We start from the raw sequence: 20,027 nt of genomic DNA, 5'->3' as shown, positions 1-20,027 counted from the left end.
TAAAGAAGTATTTGTAAGTGATTTTTGGAGATAAATGTAGCTATAAGAATTAACCACAGTACATTTTTGTTTTAATCCTTTACATCTATTTGTTCTGATGTTTCCTTTTGCTTTTGATAGCCAAAAAATAGAACTTTATAGCTCAAAGGATCTATAGAGATCTATTGCAGCCTTACTTTTACAAATGAGGAGACTGAGGTCTGAGAAATTAAATTACAAACCTGAGTGAATACAGTTGCGTTTTGTCAAAGACAGAAAAGAATACACGCCTTCTTGCTTATAGTCAAGAGGAAATATTTTCATTGGGATGCGCACTGGTCTCTAAATCCAGCATATCCAAATGCAAAGCCAGTGCCTTTGATGGTTGAGCAACTGGCTTGCTCTAGGAAATTAAAGACAGAAAGATAGAAATAAAAAAATAAAATGTATAAAATTAAATAAATAAAACAGAGAAAGGGAAAAGTTCTGTCTTCCACGTATTCATAATTTAAGTTAGAAGGTGATTTTAGTGCAATATCATACATGAAAGAGAAATTCATGGATATGAGGGGCGAACAAAAGTTCAGCATGTTTTCGTTTTTATTTCTGAATCTGTAAAATGGAAATTATTACAGCTATTTATAGGATTAAATAAGATAACATGAAAGCACCAATTACATAATGAAAATTCAATATTTAATTTCAATCTCTTTTCCTTTTCTAGTATGGACTAGATAGATATGTGGATGGATAGATAGATAGATAGATAGATAGATAGATAGATAGATAGATATAGTCCAGACTATTACCCTATATATAAATAGTGTAAAATAGTATATATATATACAGACTGTAATTTTTAACCAACATTTTTGAATATCTTATATATATATATTTGTGAATAGCTTATTATATACTAGAAATAGGATGTATTAGTTCCTTTTTAATTTCTTAAATAAGAAATAATTCCAATCCCTTTCCCTTTTCCAGACTACAAAAGGGGAAGAGATTGGAATTAAATATTGTTTGATATATATGTACACACACACCTTTTGCACTATGCATATAAAATATAGATATGTACGTACACACACACGTTTTGCAGTCCCTCTTTCTCCCTATAGCTCTCTCTGTATATATATACACAACATATAGATATGATCCCCAAACACTTCTGACTTATGTTATAGTCTGTCTTTCACATACGAATATGTTTAATTATAATTATTTTAAAAATTAGTGCTAAGGCTAAAAGGAGAAACTATGTTTCATTATTTTAACTCTATTTTTAACTTTTTCCTAAATAACCCTGGTAAATCATAATTTCATTGTTAGTTACTTGCAAATGACTTTTCAAATAAATTACAGCTCATCCGAATGTTTTTAATAACAACTAATATTTTTCCTGATCATAACATTTACACATATTCATCACAAAAAAGTGTGAGGGAAAACCTATAAAACTTTACACAAGAAATAACTCAAACATTTAGGTGCAATACTTGTAGTCTTTTTAGTGTGCATTTGTATATGTTAAAAAAGTAAGACCATCCTAAAATAATTACAGCCCTATTTTACATTTTTAAATTTTAATGTGTTTTCTTTTACTTAAATTTGAAGGAATATGAAAGAATTTCCTATTGTATTGAATATCTTTTGAAAATAAAACAATATTTAGTACCATTAAAACTCAATTTTCAGTTTTCTGAGGAAACAGTTAAATTTATTTCTTTAAATTTCTATTCTTAATATCTAGTTTTAAATTTGCATTCTTAAGATTTTTGAGAATTCTGAAAACAAGGATATATTTAATTTATTATGTTAATATTTTTCTTTGTGGATTAGAATAAAGTCAAATTGAGTATACATTCCATGACCATATTTAAGATGCATATTACATATTTAATGCTCAAAATTCTGTATATCAGTACAATTGTATTAAATTCTATATTTAAACAATCTTTTTTCTTATCATCCCTACACTTGTGGGATGTGTTGTGGGTGTGTGGTCTATTTCGTCCATAAAATTTAAAATGGCAGATTAAAGTTTCTTTTGACAATTATGTGTGTTTGTGTGTGTGTGTGTGTGTGTGTGTGTGTGTGTGTTTTTAGTTTCTCCTAGAAGATCTATGTATAACTTACTATTCATTATATAGTGTTATATGGCATTTAAGAAAATTGATTATCTTTTTACTTTTTATGTTGGGTCTAATTTTATCTCAGTTAACTTTGCTAAAAGTAGCATATTCAAAGAAATGTTTAAGTCTGATTATGATAATTATTTTTAGAGCTGGAAATGTTTACACTTATTACATTTGCTATATTTTTGTTTTTTCGGGTCACCTGGTTTCAAGTTTGATAATTCTATCATTTTCATTTATTTTTAAACTTTTGATATGTCTTTCTTTATATGTAGCAGGAAATTTTCAAAATACACATAATGCTTTTTACATCTGCAAGTTGTTATTGTTAAGGTTAGCAATAATATTTGAAACTTAATTTTTCTGGTTAGAAATGGAAATATTAATAAATTTGAATTTCAGCTTTGCTTAATTTTTCTAAGGTTTTACTCAAATTCAGATCTCTAAGTATTTATTTATATTATCAGAGTTTATAACCCTAGGTCACTTAAACTTAATAGTTATCTTTATTGTTAAATACTGCCTCTTCCAAGAATCATATTTTAACATTTCCTTGAAATTTTACAACAATATTTACTATTTTTCACCAAACTCTGTGTGATAATTTTTAGTGTGAATTTCATTTCTGTTGCTACATTTTATTTTATTTGCATTATTATCACATCCTCCAAACTCCTTTTTATTTTCACCCTATCTTTTTCTTACCATATATTCCTCTGTTTTTAGAGATACCACAATTTCCTACAGTCTATTGAAGAGACTAAGCATTCATGTGTGCTTGTGTGTGTATGTGTATATCAGGGAGAAGGATCATGAACAGGTAATCTCTTCTATTAAATCTTTAAGATATTTATTTCTTTCGTTTGACTATTTTACAAAATTTGTTACCTTCTTCCTTCGATAAAAGCATGGTCTCCCTACTATGATACTCAAACTGTCACATACTACCAGTCAAAGGTGCTATTGTATTATAGTGTGTGTGTGTGTGTGCACGCGTGTGTATTATGTATATTACTGTATTATTTTATTTGTCATGTGGAATAGAGAGGGCTCTATCAATATGTAGATTTTGCTGAAACAGCATGTATTGATCAGTGTCTCCAATTCTTTCTTTGTTTTGCAGGAGAGTGCACTGATGTATAGTGGTTTGGGCTTAATTATCAGTGTATAGCTGAGGCAGAATTTACCCTGACATTCATTTCTCTGACAATCTGAACAAGAAAGTCCAGGGGAAACAACATTAACTACATTAAAGGCTATTCCTCTCCCTGTTCCTAATTTACTTCTGAAAGTCCTTGTTCTTTGTCATAGATATGTAATCATTAATACTAGTACTCATGTATTCCCTTCTAGAGTTGCCAAATTTAGCAAATAAAAATACATGGCAAACAAATAAATTAAAATTTAAATAGACAAAAATATTTTCTGTTTCTTTGTTTTTTGGTTTAATTATGTCTCAAATATTACATGGGGCATCCTTATTTGATATCCTCCTACCACATCATTCTTGCCATGTGCCAACTCCGAACATAGTGAGAGAGAGAGATCATCTGACTGTGGCTACATCTCAAGGTAGGATCCTGTCTTAGAGAGGGAGCTGCAAAGTTCCTATTAGGATCTAACTCTGGGCTTCGGAGTAGTTAGCTGATGCTAATGGCACAGCTCCCTTCTGTATTTACGGTAAGTGCCACCTTTGTTGAGGCATTTGGGCTTGCTCATCTGAAGTATTAAAATATGTTTGGCTAGTCTTATAACTTATAAGAAGCTTATAACTATTTAAATGCCTCTCATATTCTGGCAGAAAGTTACATATTAACCATAATTTTCTGTGTTGTTATGAGTTTTCATTTTCCCTCCTGATAATTAATATAGTATTTTAATAGGAAGTTTGAAGTGATCTGTATCCGGATTGCTACTTTAAAGACATTTTAAACCAGAATCCTCATAGTTTTTGTTATAGAAAATTGTATATTCTTAAAAACAACTCTTTATCAATAAATACTTGTCTAATTCTTATTCCTGTTGAAAAATACTTGTATTTTAATTCTTAATAACTTGTATTTAAATAGATTCTTATGTATCCCAAAATTATGAAGTTTTTTTCTCTGTTTTCTTCTAGAAACTTAATATTTTTGCCTTTCCTATTGAGATCCTTTTTCCATATAAAATAGATTTATAAATATGCTAAGAAGAGAGGATGAAATTTCTGCTTTTCTCATATGGATACCCATATAAAGAAACATTTATTCAGAAGTTCACTCTTTCCCACACAAGATTTCATTATAATCCTGTCACATATGAAGTGACCACATAGTGGTTTAACTTTTTTTAGACAATCTTGTCTTTCATTGGTCATTTTTTAAATATAATTTTTTTTCAAGGAACATGACTAAAAACACTCGAAAGGCACAGCATTCATCTCAATTGTCTCTTGTTCTCAAATTTGGAGCATTATTTGAGTGCTCTGAAGAAGGACACCAAGTTGTGATAATATGACATGTCTGTATAATATTTTGAAAAATTATAAGAAAATCAATATCATTTTCCCATAATTCACTTACACATGTGGTTAACCAAAGAATGGTAGAAGTTAGGGAAAGAAAAAAAAAAATTTTTGTTTTGAGTCATCATATCTGAAGATTTACATATGTGAAATGTTTATTTTATGGTAATGAAAATTGCCAGCCTATGACCTTAGAACTCATATTAGTGGTTCAAGATAACTGCATCTAAGTTTGAGCCACTAAAAATGAGTCTCTTTTCTAGATATCCTCTAATGTATTAAAAGAATAAAGATTGCCATGGCCTGGAAAAAAATTATACATATTCTGACAGGCTTACAGCCTGAGGGATAGTGTTTCTAGAATACAACTGCAAACACAAGGTTCCAGCTTACTAAGGGGCCAAGTGTCCCTCTGTTCCATGTAGCAGAGTAGACAAAATTTCTCCAGGCATAGCTCACTTTCTGAAACTAAAAACACTTTTAGAAACACCTTTATTTTTTTAAATGAGGCAATTTTTTCAAAATGCCTTATTATTTTATTCAGGAACCAATTTGAGGATAGTGGGAAAAATAGTTCGAAATCTAGCTTATAATATTTGTCCAAATAACAAGTTATGTGTTACTTCATTCTAAATCTTCCAACTCAGTGACCAACCCACAAATTAATCATCTTTTAAGTCTTAATGTAGTTTCAGATACAAATTCTGTAAATAACTTTAAATATACACAAGTTTAAAAACATAAAAGTAAGTTATAGTTGACAAAAACACACCTTTTCAAACATGATGACAATTTTTAAAAATCTTAGCCCTAGCTATGATTTTAGCAATTTTTGATTACTGTGTCCTTGCTGTTCTATATTTGGAGTGAAAATAAAAATATGTTGCTGGAGAAGAGGAAGAAATGAAGAAACACATGTGAAAATAGATTTGACCTAATTACTCTAACAGGTTTGATATGTTTTACATTTGTAACTAGTGCCTTTCAGAAACAATGTCAATGCAATATTCCCCAAGAATGTGTTGATGATCAAGTATTTAAATACGGAAAGCACTAATTTTCCATCTGTGTGTTTTAAGTACTCACAAATTCTATATTTTATGGCAAACATTAATGAAAGATGAACCCTCTAAAAATTGTTTTTGAAGACAAATATTAAAGACAAAAACTCACTTTACTAAAACTAAAGGAACTCTAATGAATAAATTATATTGTTCTTTTTATAGCAACTATCAATAACCGTAGCATCATTTGCAATGTTTAAACGGTTTTATAAGACGTTATAACCTAGCTCCATTGTTTATAAATGGATTTAATATCTTTACATGTTTATTCAAGCCACAAAGGTAAAGACATAGGAAGGATAAGTAGCACAGAGCTAATGAAGGTCTCCAGGAAGTGAGTTGCATAAAAACCAAACAATATATAAGCTTTGCAAACAAACCTCAAAGCACTTTTGTTCATTACCTTTAACATCTGTTATCCAAATAATGCCTCTTTCATTCAACCCAGCACCTCCAAAAACATGTCAAGCTGGCCACGCGCGGTGGCTCACTCCTGTCATCCCAGCACTTTGGGAGGCCGCGGCGGGCAGATCACTTGAAGTCGGAAGTTCAAGACCAGCCTCGCCAACATGGTGAAATTCCGTCTCTACTAACAATACAAAAATTACCTGGGAGCGGTGGCGGGTGCCTGTTAATCTAAGCTACTTGGGAACCTGAGGCAGGAGAATCGCTTAAACCCAGGAGGCAGAGGTTGCAGTGTGCCAAGATCGTGTCACTGCACTCCAGCCTGGGTGACAGAACGAGACTCCGTCCCAAAACAAAAACAAAAACATGTCAAGCCATGTTTGCAGCTCACAGCTCATTGACTGATAAGCTAAACCACAACAATCACACGTAAGACAGCACCTTAGACCTCCAGATACAGATGCCAATAAATCATGGAGACATGCGCTGGCATCAGTTTATCTGGCAGAGTGTTAAAAATCTTCTTGCAGAGTGCTAAAATCTAACACATCTTTACAATCCTAAATTCAGGTAGCTTCACACAATCTGTGAAGAAAAACTGGCTAAATCAATAAACACATATAAAAATAAATGAACCCAGAATCATAAAATGTTGACAATTTCTGCTGCATTTCAGAAAGAAAAACTGTAGTATTCTTGTTTTTCCTTTTTTTTTTTTTTTTTTGAGATGGAGTCTCGCTCTGTCACCCAGGCTGGAGTGCAGTGGTGCATCTCAGCTCACTGCAAGCTCCGCCTCCCAGGTTCAAGCGATTCTCCTGCCTCAGCCTCCCGAGTAGCTGGGACTACAGGCACGTGCCACCACGCCCAGCTAATTTTTGTATTTTTAATAGAGACGGGGTTTCACCATGTTGAAAGATGGTCTGCATCTCTTGACCTGGTGATCCACCCACCTCCGCCTCACAAAGTGCTGGGACAACAAGCGTGAGCCACCACACCCGGCTTCATCATTTCATTTATTTAAAAAATAGAGTAAATCTTTTCATTAGGCTTATGACAGTTTTATGGCTGCATGGAATAAGAGATTTTTTTTTTTTATTTTTGAAAAGGCAAAACAATAATTGTAGATGCTTCATGGAACTTGTTCAAGACACTCAGTCTCTTCTGTAAATATACATTGCTGATAGGATTTATAAATTTCTCATAATGCTGTACAAATGACCACAGGCAAACAAGCAGAGTGCCCTCTGGTGCACATACAGAATAAAATAAAATATGTATATAGGAGTATCTACATAGATACAGACACACAAAAATGCACAACAAATGTGCTTCTTCATAAATGTTAAACCAATAACTAGGAATTGTAAAAGTCTATCACCAATAAACAAATTGAAGTAATAACTTCATATAAAATGTTGATCATGGCATAGATCAATATAATCTAATCCATCAGGCAACCACTTGTACACTCTTCTACTTAATGTATTCACGGGACATCAGGTGTGCAGGCAACTTTTGCTGGATTTAATATATTACTCTTTTTGTGTAACTTATTTAGATTTTAAGCATAGAACTTTGATAAATGTTAAAGATCTTATATCTTAATCTTGTCCATTTCTTTTATCTTTGTTATCATATCTTATTTATCTGCTACTTGTTTTTATTCCATTGCTGTTTCCTTTAACTTCTGAACATACAATTACCTTTCAGGTAAAAAAGGATGAGGTGACTCAACTTCTCAGTGACTAGTAGAAGATACCATTTCCATTTAGGCTGAAAAAGGTAACATAGCATTGTATAAGGTAGAAAGGAAAAGCAATTTTTAAAATTTCACTTCAAAATTTTGCCTATTTAAAATAAGAAACTCAGCTTCCAAGTACATTGCCATTTACTTTAAGGCAGTGTAACATGCTTAACTTTGGGAGTGATAGACAAGTGGTCACCATTATCTATTTTTATCGTAATATATTACATCTATAAGAAATACTTCTGAATAACAAGAAAACATTACTATGGTGCATGGTAAAGGGTAAACCCTTCTGATAATAACTCTTTCCCATCTGAAACTTTCCCTTCGAGAAACTTATTTATACACAACCTTCAAGGATGATATTTCTGTAATTGCTTTCCCTTTGCTTCATACCTGTATATCTTGTATCTTGTGCTAAATCCCTGCCGGCTTCTGTCCACAAAATCTGTGTATTCCTGTGAGCGATGGAAAGGTCCCTTATCAGAGAGGAGCCAGTCGAAGGGGCTTGTGGCATGCTGATCCGAAACAGCAGCAACCGCTAAAACCCAGCAATGAAGACTCAGTGCTATCCACTCCCATAGAGCCATCAGAGAGAACAATTCAGCACCAGCTCTGCTTCGCCATATCATGCTTCCACTGGGGATTTAGAGCCTTCATTCTCTTAGCTTTCCCTCAACACCTAGACAAAATACACAGGCAATTAGTTAACCCCTAGAAGATTCCTTTCTCTCAGTTAAGGTGTTGAGGTGGCTAATTTTTAAATTTTAATCTAATATCATTGTTTTAAATTAACATTAGCAGAAGAGAATAAAATACAAACCAAAATGATTTTTTTCAGAGCTGTATATCTTTTATATTTTGTGCCTTTTTTTATATTAATGGAAAAGAAAATACTGAGCTATAAGAGATTTCAGTGTAACAATTTCATTCAGTGGATCATTAAAGCCTATTGAGCAAAAATCAGAAGTTGAATGTTTTATAAAGTTGGACAGATACAAATAAATAATTAACATGTTCAAGTGTTTCATAAATTTTGTTATAAATTTTAATACTAGATTTAATTTTATTGTATCGTTATTTTAGATAAATGCTTTAAAATGAAGCAAAGATGTTCATGTCGTTATTTCCCTAATGTAGACAAACATGGAGTAAAACTGTGGATTTAAGAATACATAAATATATGTATGTATATGTGTGTGTATATGTGTATACTTATTATAGATATATATAGATACAGATATAGAGACAGACACAGAATGAGACAGAGAGATGATAGAAAGACAGATTGATAGATGAATAGATGTGTGTGTGGGAGAGTGCATGTGAGGAGTAGTGTCTTTTCCCAGTTTTTGTTTTTTTTTTTCATTATTAGGAAAAAACTGCATATCTGATTACTTAAACAGAATCACAATTACATTAGTTCTAGGGTCTTTAAAGATTTAAATGTGCATATGTATTATTCATAAGATAGTCATACCTCCAAAATTATACGCACATAAATTAAGCGAATGCACATAAATTAAGCTAACGCAGATTATTCATAGACTTTGAAACCGCATACGTTGTAGTATAACCATTCAAAAAAAAGTAATAAGATGTATAATCCCAGTATGGTACAGTGTAAGAAACTTTATACAAAGCTGCTGATGTAATGTCTATATGCTGCACCAGAAAATTCTAAAAATATTTGAATTCAATTTTTCTTTCTATCCTCATCAACTTTTCAAACAGTATTATTCATAGCACATAGAACTACAGAGTGCAAAGATTCTGACTAATGAGAAAGGTTTACTTGTGTGAGTTCTTACTCAGCAAAATGTCTTCAGAAAAAAAAAATTAAGATTTAGAGTATTAAGTAAGATATATCAGTAATAGTAGTTACCATATTTCTCTGGTATTTGAATAAGAACACTGGTGGTTTTAATTTGCTTTCCTAGCTATACCCCATTATTTATAATTTAATCCTAAACTACTTCTATATGAAAAATATAGAGAAATAATTTTGCAGCTCTGAAGTAGCTCAAAACAGTGATACAATGAGTGAACTCTTACATATCACAAAATTAAAAGGACATTACTCACATACTATATGAGTTGCCTCAATCATATGAGTTGCTCACTAAGGGGATTAAAGAGTACCCTCTTTTGTAAACAACATAGGAAGCCTTACAGGTGAAGACATTGTAAAATGTTTTTCTATAAGAAGGAATATTATAATAGAATAATTTTGGAATAGGAGCTTGGAGATTCTAGACTATTTTAGACTATTTTCTGTTATCTGCATAAATGTACCATTGTCAAATGATTCAACTCCTGCCTTTCAAATCTGCTGAAAAAATATTTTTACATATGTTTTGGCTTAGGAGAACTATGTCATTTATTTTAAAATAATTATAGCTTACTTACATTTATAAACACAATTATTCTTATGTGTAGTATTATAGTATAATAATCCTTCTATGACTAAAAAATATTGTTCATCTTTGTTAAACACATCTTTGTTATTTTTATTTTGCTTATCATATACATTCAAACTGACAAAATTTAATCATTATTTTTAGAAGATATAATTTCTTAATTTCAATGAGTAATTTTTCATTTCATAAAGACAGAATAAATTATTCAAACATACTACTTAAGTCCATATGACATATATCATCTGAAAGGGTATACTTCTTAATTGAATAAAACTTCAGTCACACCATCAAAATGAAGTTCTCTTATTACCAAATGTAGATGTGAACAAGAATATTACTGAAAATATTCAAACAATACTTATTTCATCCTAATAAATAACTTGGAAAATAGTTCTTTGAAAATGAGGTCAGATTTTCTCCAAACCCAATAACCAGTATAGCAAATTAGGCTATATAACATTAAGAGACAATATTCATAGTAGTTAAAAAAATAGACTGTGGAACCAAACTGCTAGTGTTAAAATTCTAACCCTGACTGGGCACAGTAACTCATGCCTGTAATCCCAGCACTTTGGGAGGCTGAGGCAGGTGGATCACCTGATGTTGGGAGTTCAAGACCAGCCTGGCCAACGTGGTGAAATCCCGTCTCTATTAAAAATATACAAAATTAGCCGGGCATGGTAGTACGCGTCCGTAATCCTAGCTATTCCAAAGGCTGAGGCATGAGAATCGCTTGAACCTGGGAAGCACGGGTTGCAGTGAGCTCAGATGATGCCACTGCACTCCATCCTGGGTGACAGAGAATCTGTCTCAAAAAAATACAAACACAAAACCAAAACAAAACACCCAGCCTTTCTACAACTCTGTAGATGTTTGACTTTAGGCAAGTTACTTAACTTCTTTGGTGCATCAGATTCCTAAACTAGTATAAAGGCCCCTCAAGAGTCTTATAAAAATAGAGTGAGTTAATATTTGTAAAACCCCTAGAATAGTGCCTACCATATGGTAAGGGCATGTGGTAAAGTTTTAAGTTATATTTTATACTGGTATGAAGTCATGCCATTATATACCTTAAAATTAAACCAAACATTTTGTACTCACACACATGATTTTTGTAATACACAAAGTGTTATGAAAGTAGGATACAATTGACCTAGATAGCATTTGACGTTCTGTTCTGCAATTCCGTAATTTTTCAATAGGTGAATTACCCAGAACCACATTCTTATCACTTTCTTTATGAAATGTGTTGAGCTTGTTCCATAGTCTTCATATCCCTCGTTTTAAAAAAAAACAAACAAACTATATTGTGTATATTTAAGGTACATAGCATGATGTAATATGGTTACTATAGTGGCACAATTTAACATATCCATCATTTCACATTGTTATGCATCTTAACATATAGGAAGATAGAAAGGTTTTCTGAAATTTTGTGCAGAGAACTACCTAAAAATATTACCAGGTAATTATGAGGTAATTACCACATAATTTGGGGGTTTTAATTATTTCTGTTTTTTCTACTTCTGATTTGGGGAACATGTTCCCCAGTTCTGTACAGAAATATTTTTTTCTGAAAGTTTGTTAACACATAGGAATGTCAATCCTACCCCAAATTAAGTTAATTTTGATGATATCTTAAAATCATTATATTAGTAAGAACTTTATGAAGAGATTTTATAATGAACAAATTCGGATATCCCAGTAAAGTTATATTGAAATAGTGTTTAATAACTTTTTTCACAAGTTACATGACAGGGAGAAAAGTCATAATAGAACGCCTAAGGCAAGGATGTAAGCTTCTAGCCATCTTTGGAGCAAGTGGTCATTAAACTCAATATTAACCATCAGAAGAGCTTCATTACCTGGTTTGTCACAACAGTAGATCATTGTACATTTAATTCTTCTTTTCATGAGTACTAATTTATAAATTATTACTGAATGACCTTAATTGGTTGCTTTATTTGGGTAGGGTTACAACCATATTAATCCATGTGTCAGAGATGGTTTAGCAAATAGAGTTTGTTTGTAATGATGTAGTGTTAGGATATTAGGGGTGACAACTGAGGTGAATAGCTAAACTTAGATATACTGCCAAGAAAGAGAAATCACAAGTTCCAATGAAAGAGGGTAGAAATTATTAAACTACTAATGAATGTATCACTTTTTCTATAGTGTGGTGAAAATGCAAAATAGTCCAGAATTTGATATTCGTAACCAAGAGGATAAGTGGCCAACTGAGGAGATGAAAACATCAATTCTCAATATTTTCTGGACAATGGGAGAGTGATTTTATATAAAAGAGAGAAATAAAAGGGAATGAAGACCAACAAAAAAAAAAAATTTAAAACAATACAAAATTTAAAGCATGAGTTTATGTTTAAAACATGGTATTTAATTAAGAAGTGGTATTTATGGATTTCTTTCATTAAAAATAAGTCATAAATATTAAAATATCTCTTTCAAAAACAGATGTTTAGTATAGGTCCTATTCTTAAATTCCTTCGCACAAAAGAAAATTCACTGTGAAGATCACCTCATGATACAAGTTTATTTGCAAATCCTCAATGGCCTTGATAATCTGTGCAGAAATAAAATACACCAAAATGTTACATATATACTAATGTATACTAATGCATATAATATATAATAAATGCATAAATAATATGTGTATAATATATATTCTATATATGATTATTCTTTCTCACTAGCTGTCAATAGTCTTATTCCAAGGTGGCAGTACCTTACTTTTATCTAAAATACTGATATATATATTTAAAATTCATAAATGTTGAAGTTCATAAATATTGAATTTCCAGTTCTACTGGAAATTCATAATTATTTCCAATATAACTGAATTTTCAGTGAATTTTCGGTAGAACTGAAACTACGAAGATATAAACAAAATATTAGGAATCACTGAATTAAACTTAATATCCCTTATATTGGTGGGTCATGTCACAGTGGCACATCTTTTAAACCTCTGTATCTTATTATCCACAACCTAATTAGATGTCCCATGCTAATTATTACTATTCGTTAAATGATTAACGTTGCAAATTGTATCATTTCTTTTTTTGCATTTGCATTTGGACTGATTTTTGCTGCTTATATATCCAAAATATTCTCTCAGGAACCAAAATCTGCTGAAGAACTTGAATATAAAAAGTCATTTCAGAAAATCATTGTATCAGACATATTTACTTTAATTTGGAGTAATGTAGAACCCATGGAAAATTGAAAGACTGATACAGTAAATTCTTACGTATCTATCAGGCTGAGTCACCACGTTTTTTTTGTTTGTTTGTTTGTTTTTGTTTTTTACCATATTCTCACTCTCAGTCTCTTTTTCTCTCTCCCTCTCAAAGATTTTTAAGTATTGGACAAAGGTATAAATAAAATTGGCTAATCTGCCCGATGTCTACAACCATTCTCTAAATTTATTCTCTTGAGCAAATACTATGCTGTTCTATAAAATAATTCCTTAACATTAATGGTTACTGATACTGAAGCTTGTAAATGTAAAACTATGAATCTTCAAAATACAATATACAATACTCAAAATAACTATTTAAAAAGCCTCATTCTTTCAAATAATGTGATATATATTATTCTATTGAATCTATTAAATTATAAATGTTAGTCATTTGATTATTATAAAATAAAATATTTATATGTATTAACCCCAGAATCTGTTTATAATATATAGCATTATTATATAATCATATATAACTATAATAATTATTTTTCAGTTATACATTTAGGTAAATACTAGCTATGAAATCAGTGGCTACTAAATATATAATTGTGTAAGTAAATAAATGGTAGATGAGTTAAAAATATTTTAACATAAATTTTCAATAGTGTTTCTACAATATTTTATTCATTGTTTCAATTCCAATCTGGTAGAAGCAATGACGTAGAAACCCAGAATTAAAAAATAAATCTTATTGATCAATTGCAATGTGCAAAGTATCAGGATAAATTCTGAGACAGAGTTGGGCCTTAAGTCTTAATAAAGATAGTGCTTCTATCCCCTGGAACTTACCGGTTTAGGAAGGCCATATGGAAGGCAGGGCATATTGCATATGGTCATTTCTATTAGAAAACAATACCTCTGTCAAGGAAAACTAAAACATTCTCCAAACATTTTCTGGTTTTCTTATCTCACTAAATCATACTTCCATCTACTCAACTTTTTAAGCCTAAACATGACTTTCACCTACCTTCTCACTCACATATCCAATCAGTCCTCAAGTTCTGTGCATTCTTCCCCCTAAATACAAGATTTACCACTTTTTTTCCACCCCCATTTTACTTGACCAGCTCATGGTATGCGTTCAACAATACCAACTTTGCCTCTAAACTGTATTACTGCAATAGATTCATGACTAGTTTTCCCACCACCCATGTGGCTCTATCCTATCTGTTCTTTTGGCTAGTCAGAGTGATCTTACTAAAATGTTAAATCTGAACATGTAAATCCTTTACCCCCAATTAAGTAATGACTTTCATTTCAGGATATCGGATCTCTTTAAAATAACTTCTAAAATTATCTTCCCTTACTTAACTCTTTGTCCATATCTTTCTTATGTATATGTGCCAGGACAGTTATTAACCAAATATCAACTTCATTTTTCAGCCATGATCATATTCCTCATCTTCATTCAATTTTCTCTCCAAGATCTGTTTATGGAGGTTCCTCTGGCTGAACCACTATTTTGACTAGGATCTCTTCATCTGCCTGACACTGACCTTAAAACCTCAGACTGGATTACCATTTCATTCACAAAGCTTTTCATGACCCTTCAAAGTTGGTTGGTCATTTTTTTGTGCTCCCATTACTTTCCCTATGATGGTACATTTACGTGACATATTTGTTTGCTTGTTTGCCCTACTTCTCTGCATATCTCCTTTCTTTCAATTAAATTAATTTGGGGAGAAAAAAATAATTGTTCCTATCTTAATGACAACAAAACAGTCACCAAAGTTTCTGAAATAAACCTGCATATGTAAGTATTGGTAGAGTGAATGAATAAATGTTGATGAAACAAGTACTAAATTAGGGTGCACCTGGTGTGATATGACTGGCAAGACCATGTCATAAAAAGAAAATTTATTCTTCATAGAAATAGAATCTACAAAGGATCTGTATCTGCATCTGCATCTGAGCTGAGTGTCAGGATGAAAATAGCTTTGGCAGTTGAAGAAAGGGAGCAAACTGAGTTATGAGGTAATGATTTTTAAGCCCAGATTGTAAACATATATTGACAAGTTCAAAGAGTATCAAAGCAAAATTTTTTTAATTTTAATTTTTATTTTATTTTATTTTATTTTATTTTTTTGAGACGGAGTTTCACTCTTGTTGCACAGGCTGGAGTGCAGTGGCACGATCTCAGTCACTGCAAACTCCTCCCCCCAGTTCAAGCGATTCTCCTGCCTCAGCCTCCCAAGTCACTGGGATTATAGGCATGCACCACCATGCCCAGCTAATTTTGTATTTTTAGTAGAGATAGGGTTTCACCATGTTGGTTAGGCTGGTCTCAAACTCCTGATTTCAGGTGATCCACCCACCTCGGCCTCCTAAAGTGCTGGGATTACAGGTATGAGACACCATACCTGGCCCAAAGCAAAATATTCTTAATGTTAAAAAATGTTAAGGACAAAAATATAAAGTATTATTATTAATTATTAGATTGGGGACATAACAATAAGAGATTATCATATTATGCACAACTGGAAAACTAAGGACTTTTTCACTTATGTTCTATAATTCAATTTGTAAAGACAGAAACTATATATGAAAGTCAAACCCAGATCCTAATTAACAAACAGCCAAACCAAAATCCCCCTCTAATTGAGGAGCACAATGAGAATTTAAAGGATAATAGTAAAGAAACAAGAATTGAAGAGCCTGTTCCTCTCCATTTGGAAAATCATATACTAGGATAATTTTGATTGAGGTCTCCCTGACTGCCTGGGGGGGGAATAAAATGATAAAACAAAATGCAATTTTAATTTTCTTCACGACAAAATTAACACCTTTTTAAACCTTTTGATATACCAAGCATTTTACGAAATTTTCTTATTTCAGTTCTCAGCAGCACAGTGTAATATATATTAAGATCCCATTTGTACTCTTGAAGTCAAACTGAATACCGTAGTTTTCCTGTTGTATTCTACTGTAACCTAATAATAACCAATTGCAAACTGAAAGTTATTTCTCAGAATTTTTGAGGTCACCTTTGTATAAAATAAAAATTCAAATGAAAGAATACTATTATCTCAAGCTATTATAAGCAAGCAAGTGTTCTGAGTAACTACATATTATGGGTTTTCACTGAGTGTCTGCTTTGTATAGTTTAATATTTTCAATTAAAGTGATAGTTTAAATCTACTAAATGTGATTTAATTAAATATATTTTAAAACATGTACTGCAAATTCAAAAATTAGAAAACTTTCTTTTCATATTACATGTAATACTTATTGGGTTGAAAAGTATAATCGTGGTTAAAATGGATTAATTTACCTATCTGCTCCTCAGAAAAATTGTAAGATTAATCCAATAGGCTTTGATTATTCAATCTTATTATAAATTGCTTTATAGTACTACTAAAAATAAGACAATTCAACGCTGACATAGTTGGTGTCTAACAATGGGAGACATAATAAAATTTCAGTGAAATGAGATGACACTTAATATTTTGCTAAAATGCAATCATACAATTTTAATTAATATCATCTTTTTCATGTTCCCATACAATAGATAACGAAAAGGATATGAGGGTCATTTCTAACAAGTATTATTTTAAGGGATAATAGTGTGAAAATTCAGAACTACAACTGAAAACAAAAAGAAAAATTATAACATCGTTTGCCAAGAAATATCCTGAGTACGAAAATAAAGCTTTAAAGACATTGCTCTTTTATAACATCAATCAATATTCAAGTATTAAATTCGATTAACATATTCAAACAAATAAATAAGGTAATACGTTATCTTTCTACATGTGTAAAGACATGGATTTTCATTTTTTAATGTTCACAAATTCTATATATTCTGTAGTCAGATTAGTAAAAGAATGAGAGCTTCATTATTCAATAAGTTACATCATTACATTTTGGTAATGTATAACTTCACACTTTAGTGAAATACTGATTACAATCTATAATTTTATATTTTAAATGACTTCAAATTGTTCTTTCTTAATCTATACTTTTTTATTTAAAGGTAATGAATTTTTAGATAGCCTAACACACTAAAATTTGCTACCGTACTTCCTAAAGATGTAAAATAATTCATCAAGATATGAAATCTTGCTTTACACAATGTGGGCCATTCTCCCTATAAATAGGTAGGATTTTGCTATTCTATTTCTATACTCCAACAAGAGTATAGAGAAATAATTCCTTTATGTTTATTTTCTGTTGAAATAAACAATAACATGTAAAAATGGGAATAAAATAATTCTGAAATTTAACAAGAAAAATTATCACTGGATATTTCTAGGAATTATAACAAAAACTACATCTTTCAAAAAGTAAAGACATTAGAAAAAAAAAGAAAACTAAAAATTAATGCTAATCCTCAAAGTAAAATGGTATTTAATTCCAAGCATCACAGCAAATTGAATTTATCCAATGAGCGGCTACAAAAATGGCAGAAATGGATGTTTATTTGAGATAGAAATCCCTTTTGAATTTCAAAGACAAATGTCTTGGTATATTAATAACTCCCTTAAATTTTTTTAACAAAGTAGGTCATAAATTATGAAAGTAAGTAGAGACTGGATAGATCTTCATTAATGAATCTTGTAAAATTTTACAATATGCTATTGTTATCCTTTTTAACACTTTTGTTCATATGTCCAGATTATGAGAGATTTGCTGGCAGTTATTATGTTTTTGTAATCCCTGGGGCCCCTACTATGTAACACACTGTCTTAGGCATAGTAACTTTTTGGAACAGGCACTGAATTGAACTCCTGTTTATTTTTTTAACTTTATAAAAAAATAAATCTTCTGGGGCTGCTTTATTATATATGCTTACACTAGCAGGGGATTATTATATTAATGTGTTAGGGATGCATTATTATTGCACATTTTTATTTTTCTATTCTTTTTTATTTATTTCTCAAAAGAACAGAGCTTCTTTGTCTTCAATCATATACCAGTTAATACCGACCTTAGAAATGAGTTCTTCTAGTCATATAACTCTGCTAAACCTCTGTTCCAAAAGACCATTCTTCTTGTTTATTTTAGCTGGTCAGGCAATACAGTGCCTCTGAATTACAACTTTAAGCGTTTTCAAAATTAATGAGGGTTAGTATTCCTCTGAGAAGTATATACTCCTAAGGAAACTAATCTCCTGCTTGATCCCGTCAATACAGTCTTGTCCTACCAATAAAGAGGAAGTTAAATGCTAACACTTAATGGTAGAACTGATTAGAAAAATGAAGAGAAGGTGAGTTCCATTCCTTAAGTCGGCCCGGCACATAGGGGAAGTTATTCTTAAGAGCCCCAAATACCAGAATCACTCAGGTTACCTGATAAACATAAAATATCATGTGTTTCAACGTAGATGATCATATAATAAAATATCATTGTAAGATTCAGATTGTACTCTGTTTTCATTCATAAAAAAATTAGTCAGGCACTAAGGAATGAAGTTCAAATGAAAGATGTTGAGAAAGTATATTAGATTGGAAAATCTAATTTTAATATAAAATATAGGGAACTCTTTGACAAAGACTCTTTCCTGGGCCTAACTCTACTCAGGCTCCTGTTAACTCAGTTCTCAGGCCCTGACTTCTGAGCTTCTATATTCATCTCTATGTTGTCCAATTTTAACAAGAATCCTGCTAAGTCAGTTTTATTAGAATCTTCACCTTTAATATATGATCCACATAGATATCTGATTGGGTTCCTCATTCTCCACTATCCTAAAGGTGGTATCTGACCACCCTCGCCTGTCTTTAGCAAGAATCCTGTTAGAACAGTTTAGCCAGAACCCCCTCTTACCCTTGATATTTTCTCTTAGCAATTTTCCATCCACTGATCCCCATCCTTCTCCTTGGCTATAAATGCTACTTTTTCTTGTTGTGTTCAGAGTTGAGTGAAATAGCTCTCTTCCACTTACCCAACCCGATTAAAGTAGCCCACCTTGAATAAAGTCAATCCTACAAGTCTTTAACAAGTATTATGAATATTTTTTTCCTTAACAGCTTCAGAAAATGTATAACAATTAATATATTTTTCTACCAAAACAGTAAAACAGAAGACAATTTAAAATAAAGATTAAAAGGATATGTAGAAATGAAGTAGAAATGTTGGATGCAGATATCAAGATTTAATTGTTGCTGTGACTGGCAACATGATTTTGCCTTTCCTGGCAGAATCTAAGAATAGAAAGTGTTCCACTTGCAAGGATAATAAAATGTTTTTTATTATTAAAAAAATTTTGTCACGTAAGTGTCAATTTAAAGAAAATGTGAAGAATATTACCCCTGCACTTTTGGATAGTATCCTCAATTTCAGTTTTACAAAGTTTTTTTGTTTTTTTTTTTTTCCTTTAACAATGATCTCAAATAAAAACTAAAACTACAAAAATGGTTCAGCAAAGATATTCATTCTGCTCTACATAAAGACTTACTAATAAAATCTAAGAAAAAGACTCAATACTGAGACAAAGAAATCTTGGAGTTTGGTAACCAAATGGACATCTCTTGATCTGTAATTGCTCCCAGGCTTACCCTGGAGTTAACCAG

The 20,027-nt window shown here is 31.4% G+C and overlaps 1 protein-coding gene across 2 annotated transcripts in view; it reads right to left on the bottom strand.

Annotated features, from left to right (window-relative positions):
- The window catches only part of BRINP3 (BMP/retinoic acid inducible neural specific 3), a 391,129-nt gene that overhangs the window by 359,498 nt on the left and 11,604 nt on the right, over positions 1 to 20,027 (bottom strand). For both annotated transcript variants that reach the window (XM_025394858.1, XM_025394864.1), the window contains exon 2: positions 8,236 to 8,521. In XM_025394858.1, the coding sequence (XP_025250643.1) occupies positions 8,236 to 8,471 (236 nt within the window). In that variant the 5' untranslated portion in view covers positions 8,472 to 8,521. The remainder of the gene's footprint in view (positions 1 to 8,235; positions 8,522 to 20,027) is intronic.

The sequence above is a fragment of the Theropithecus gelada genome, chromosome 1 (assembly GCF_003255815.1).
Source record: "Theropithecus gelada isolate Dixy chromosome 1, Tgel_1.0, whole genome shotgun sequence".
Lineage (NCBI taxonomy): Eukaryota > Metazoa > Chordata > Mammalia > Primates > Cercopithecidae > Theropithecus > Theropithecus gelada.
The sequence above is the reverse complement of the archived record's forward strand: the minus strand, read 5'-3'. Positions and strand labels throughout refer to the sequence as shown.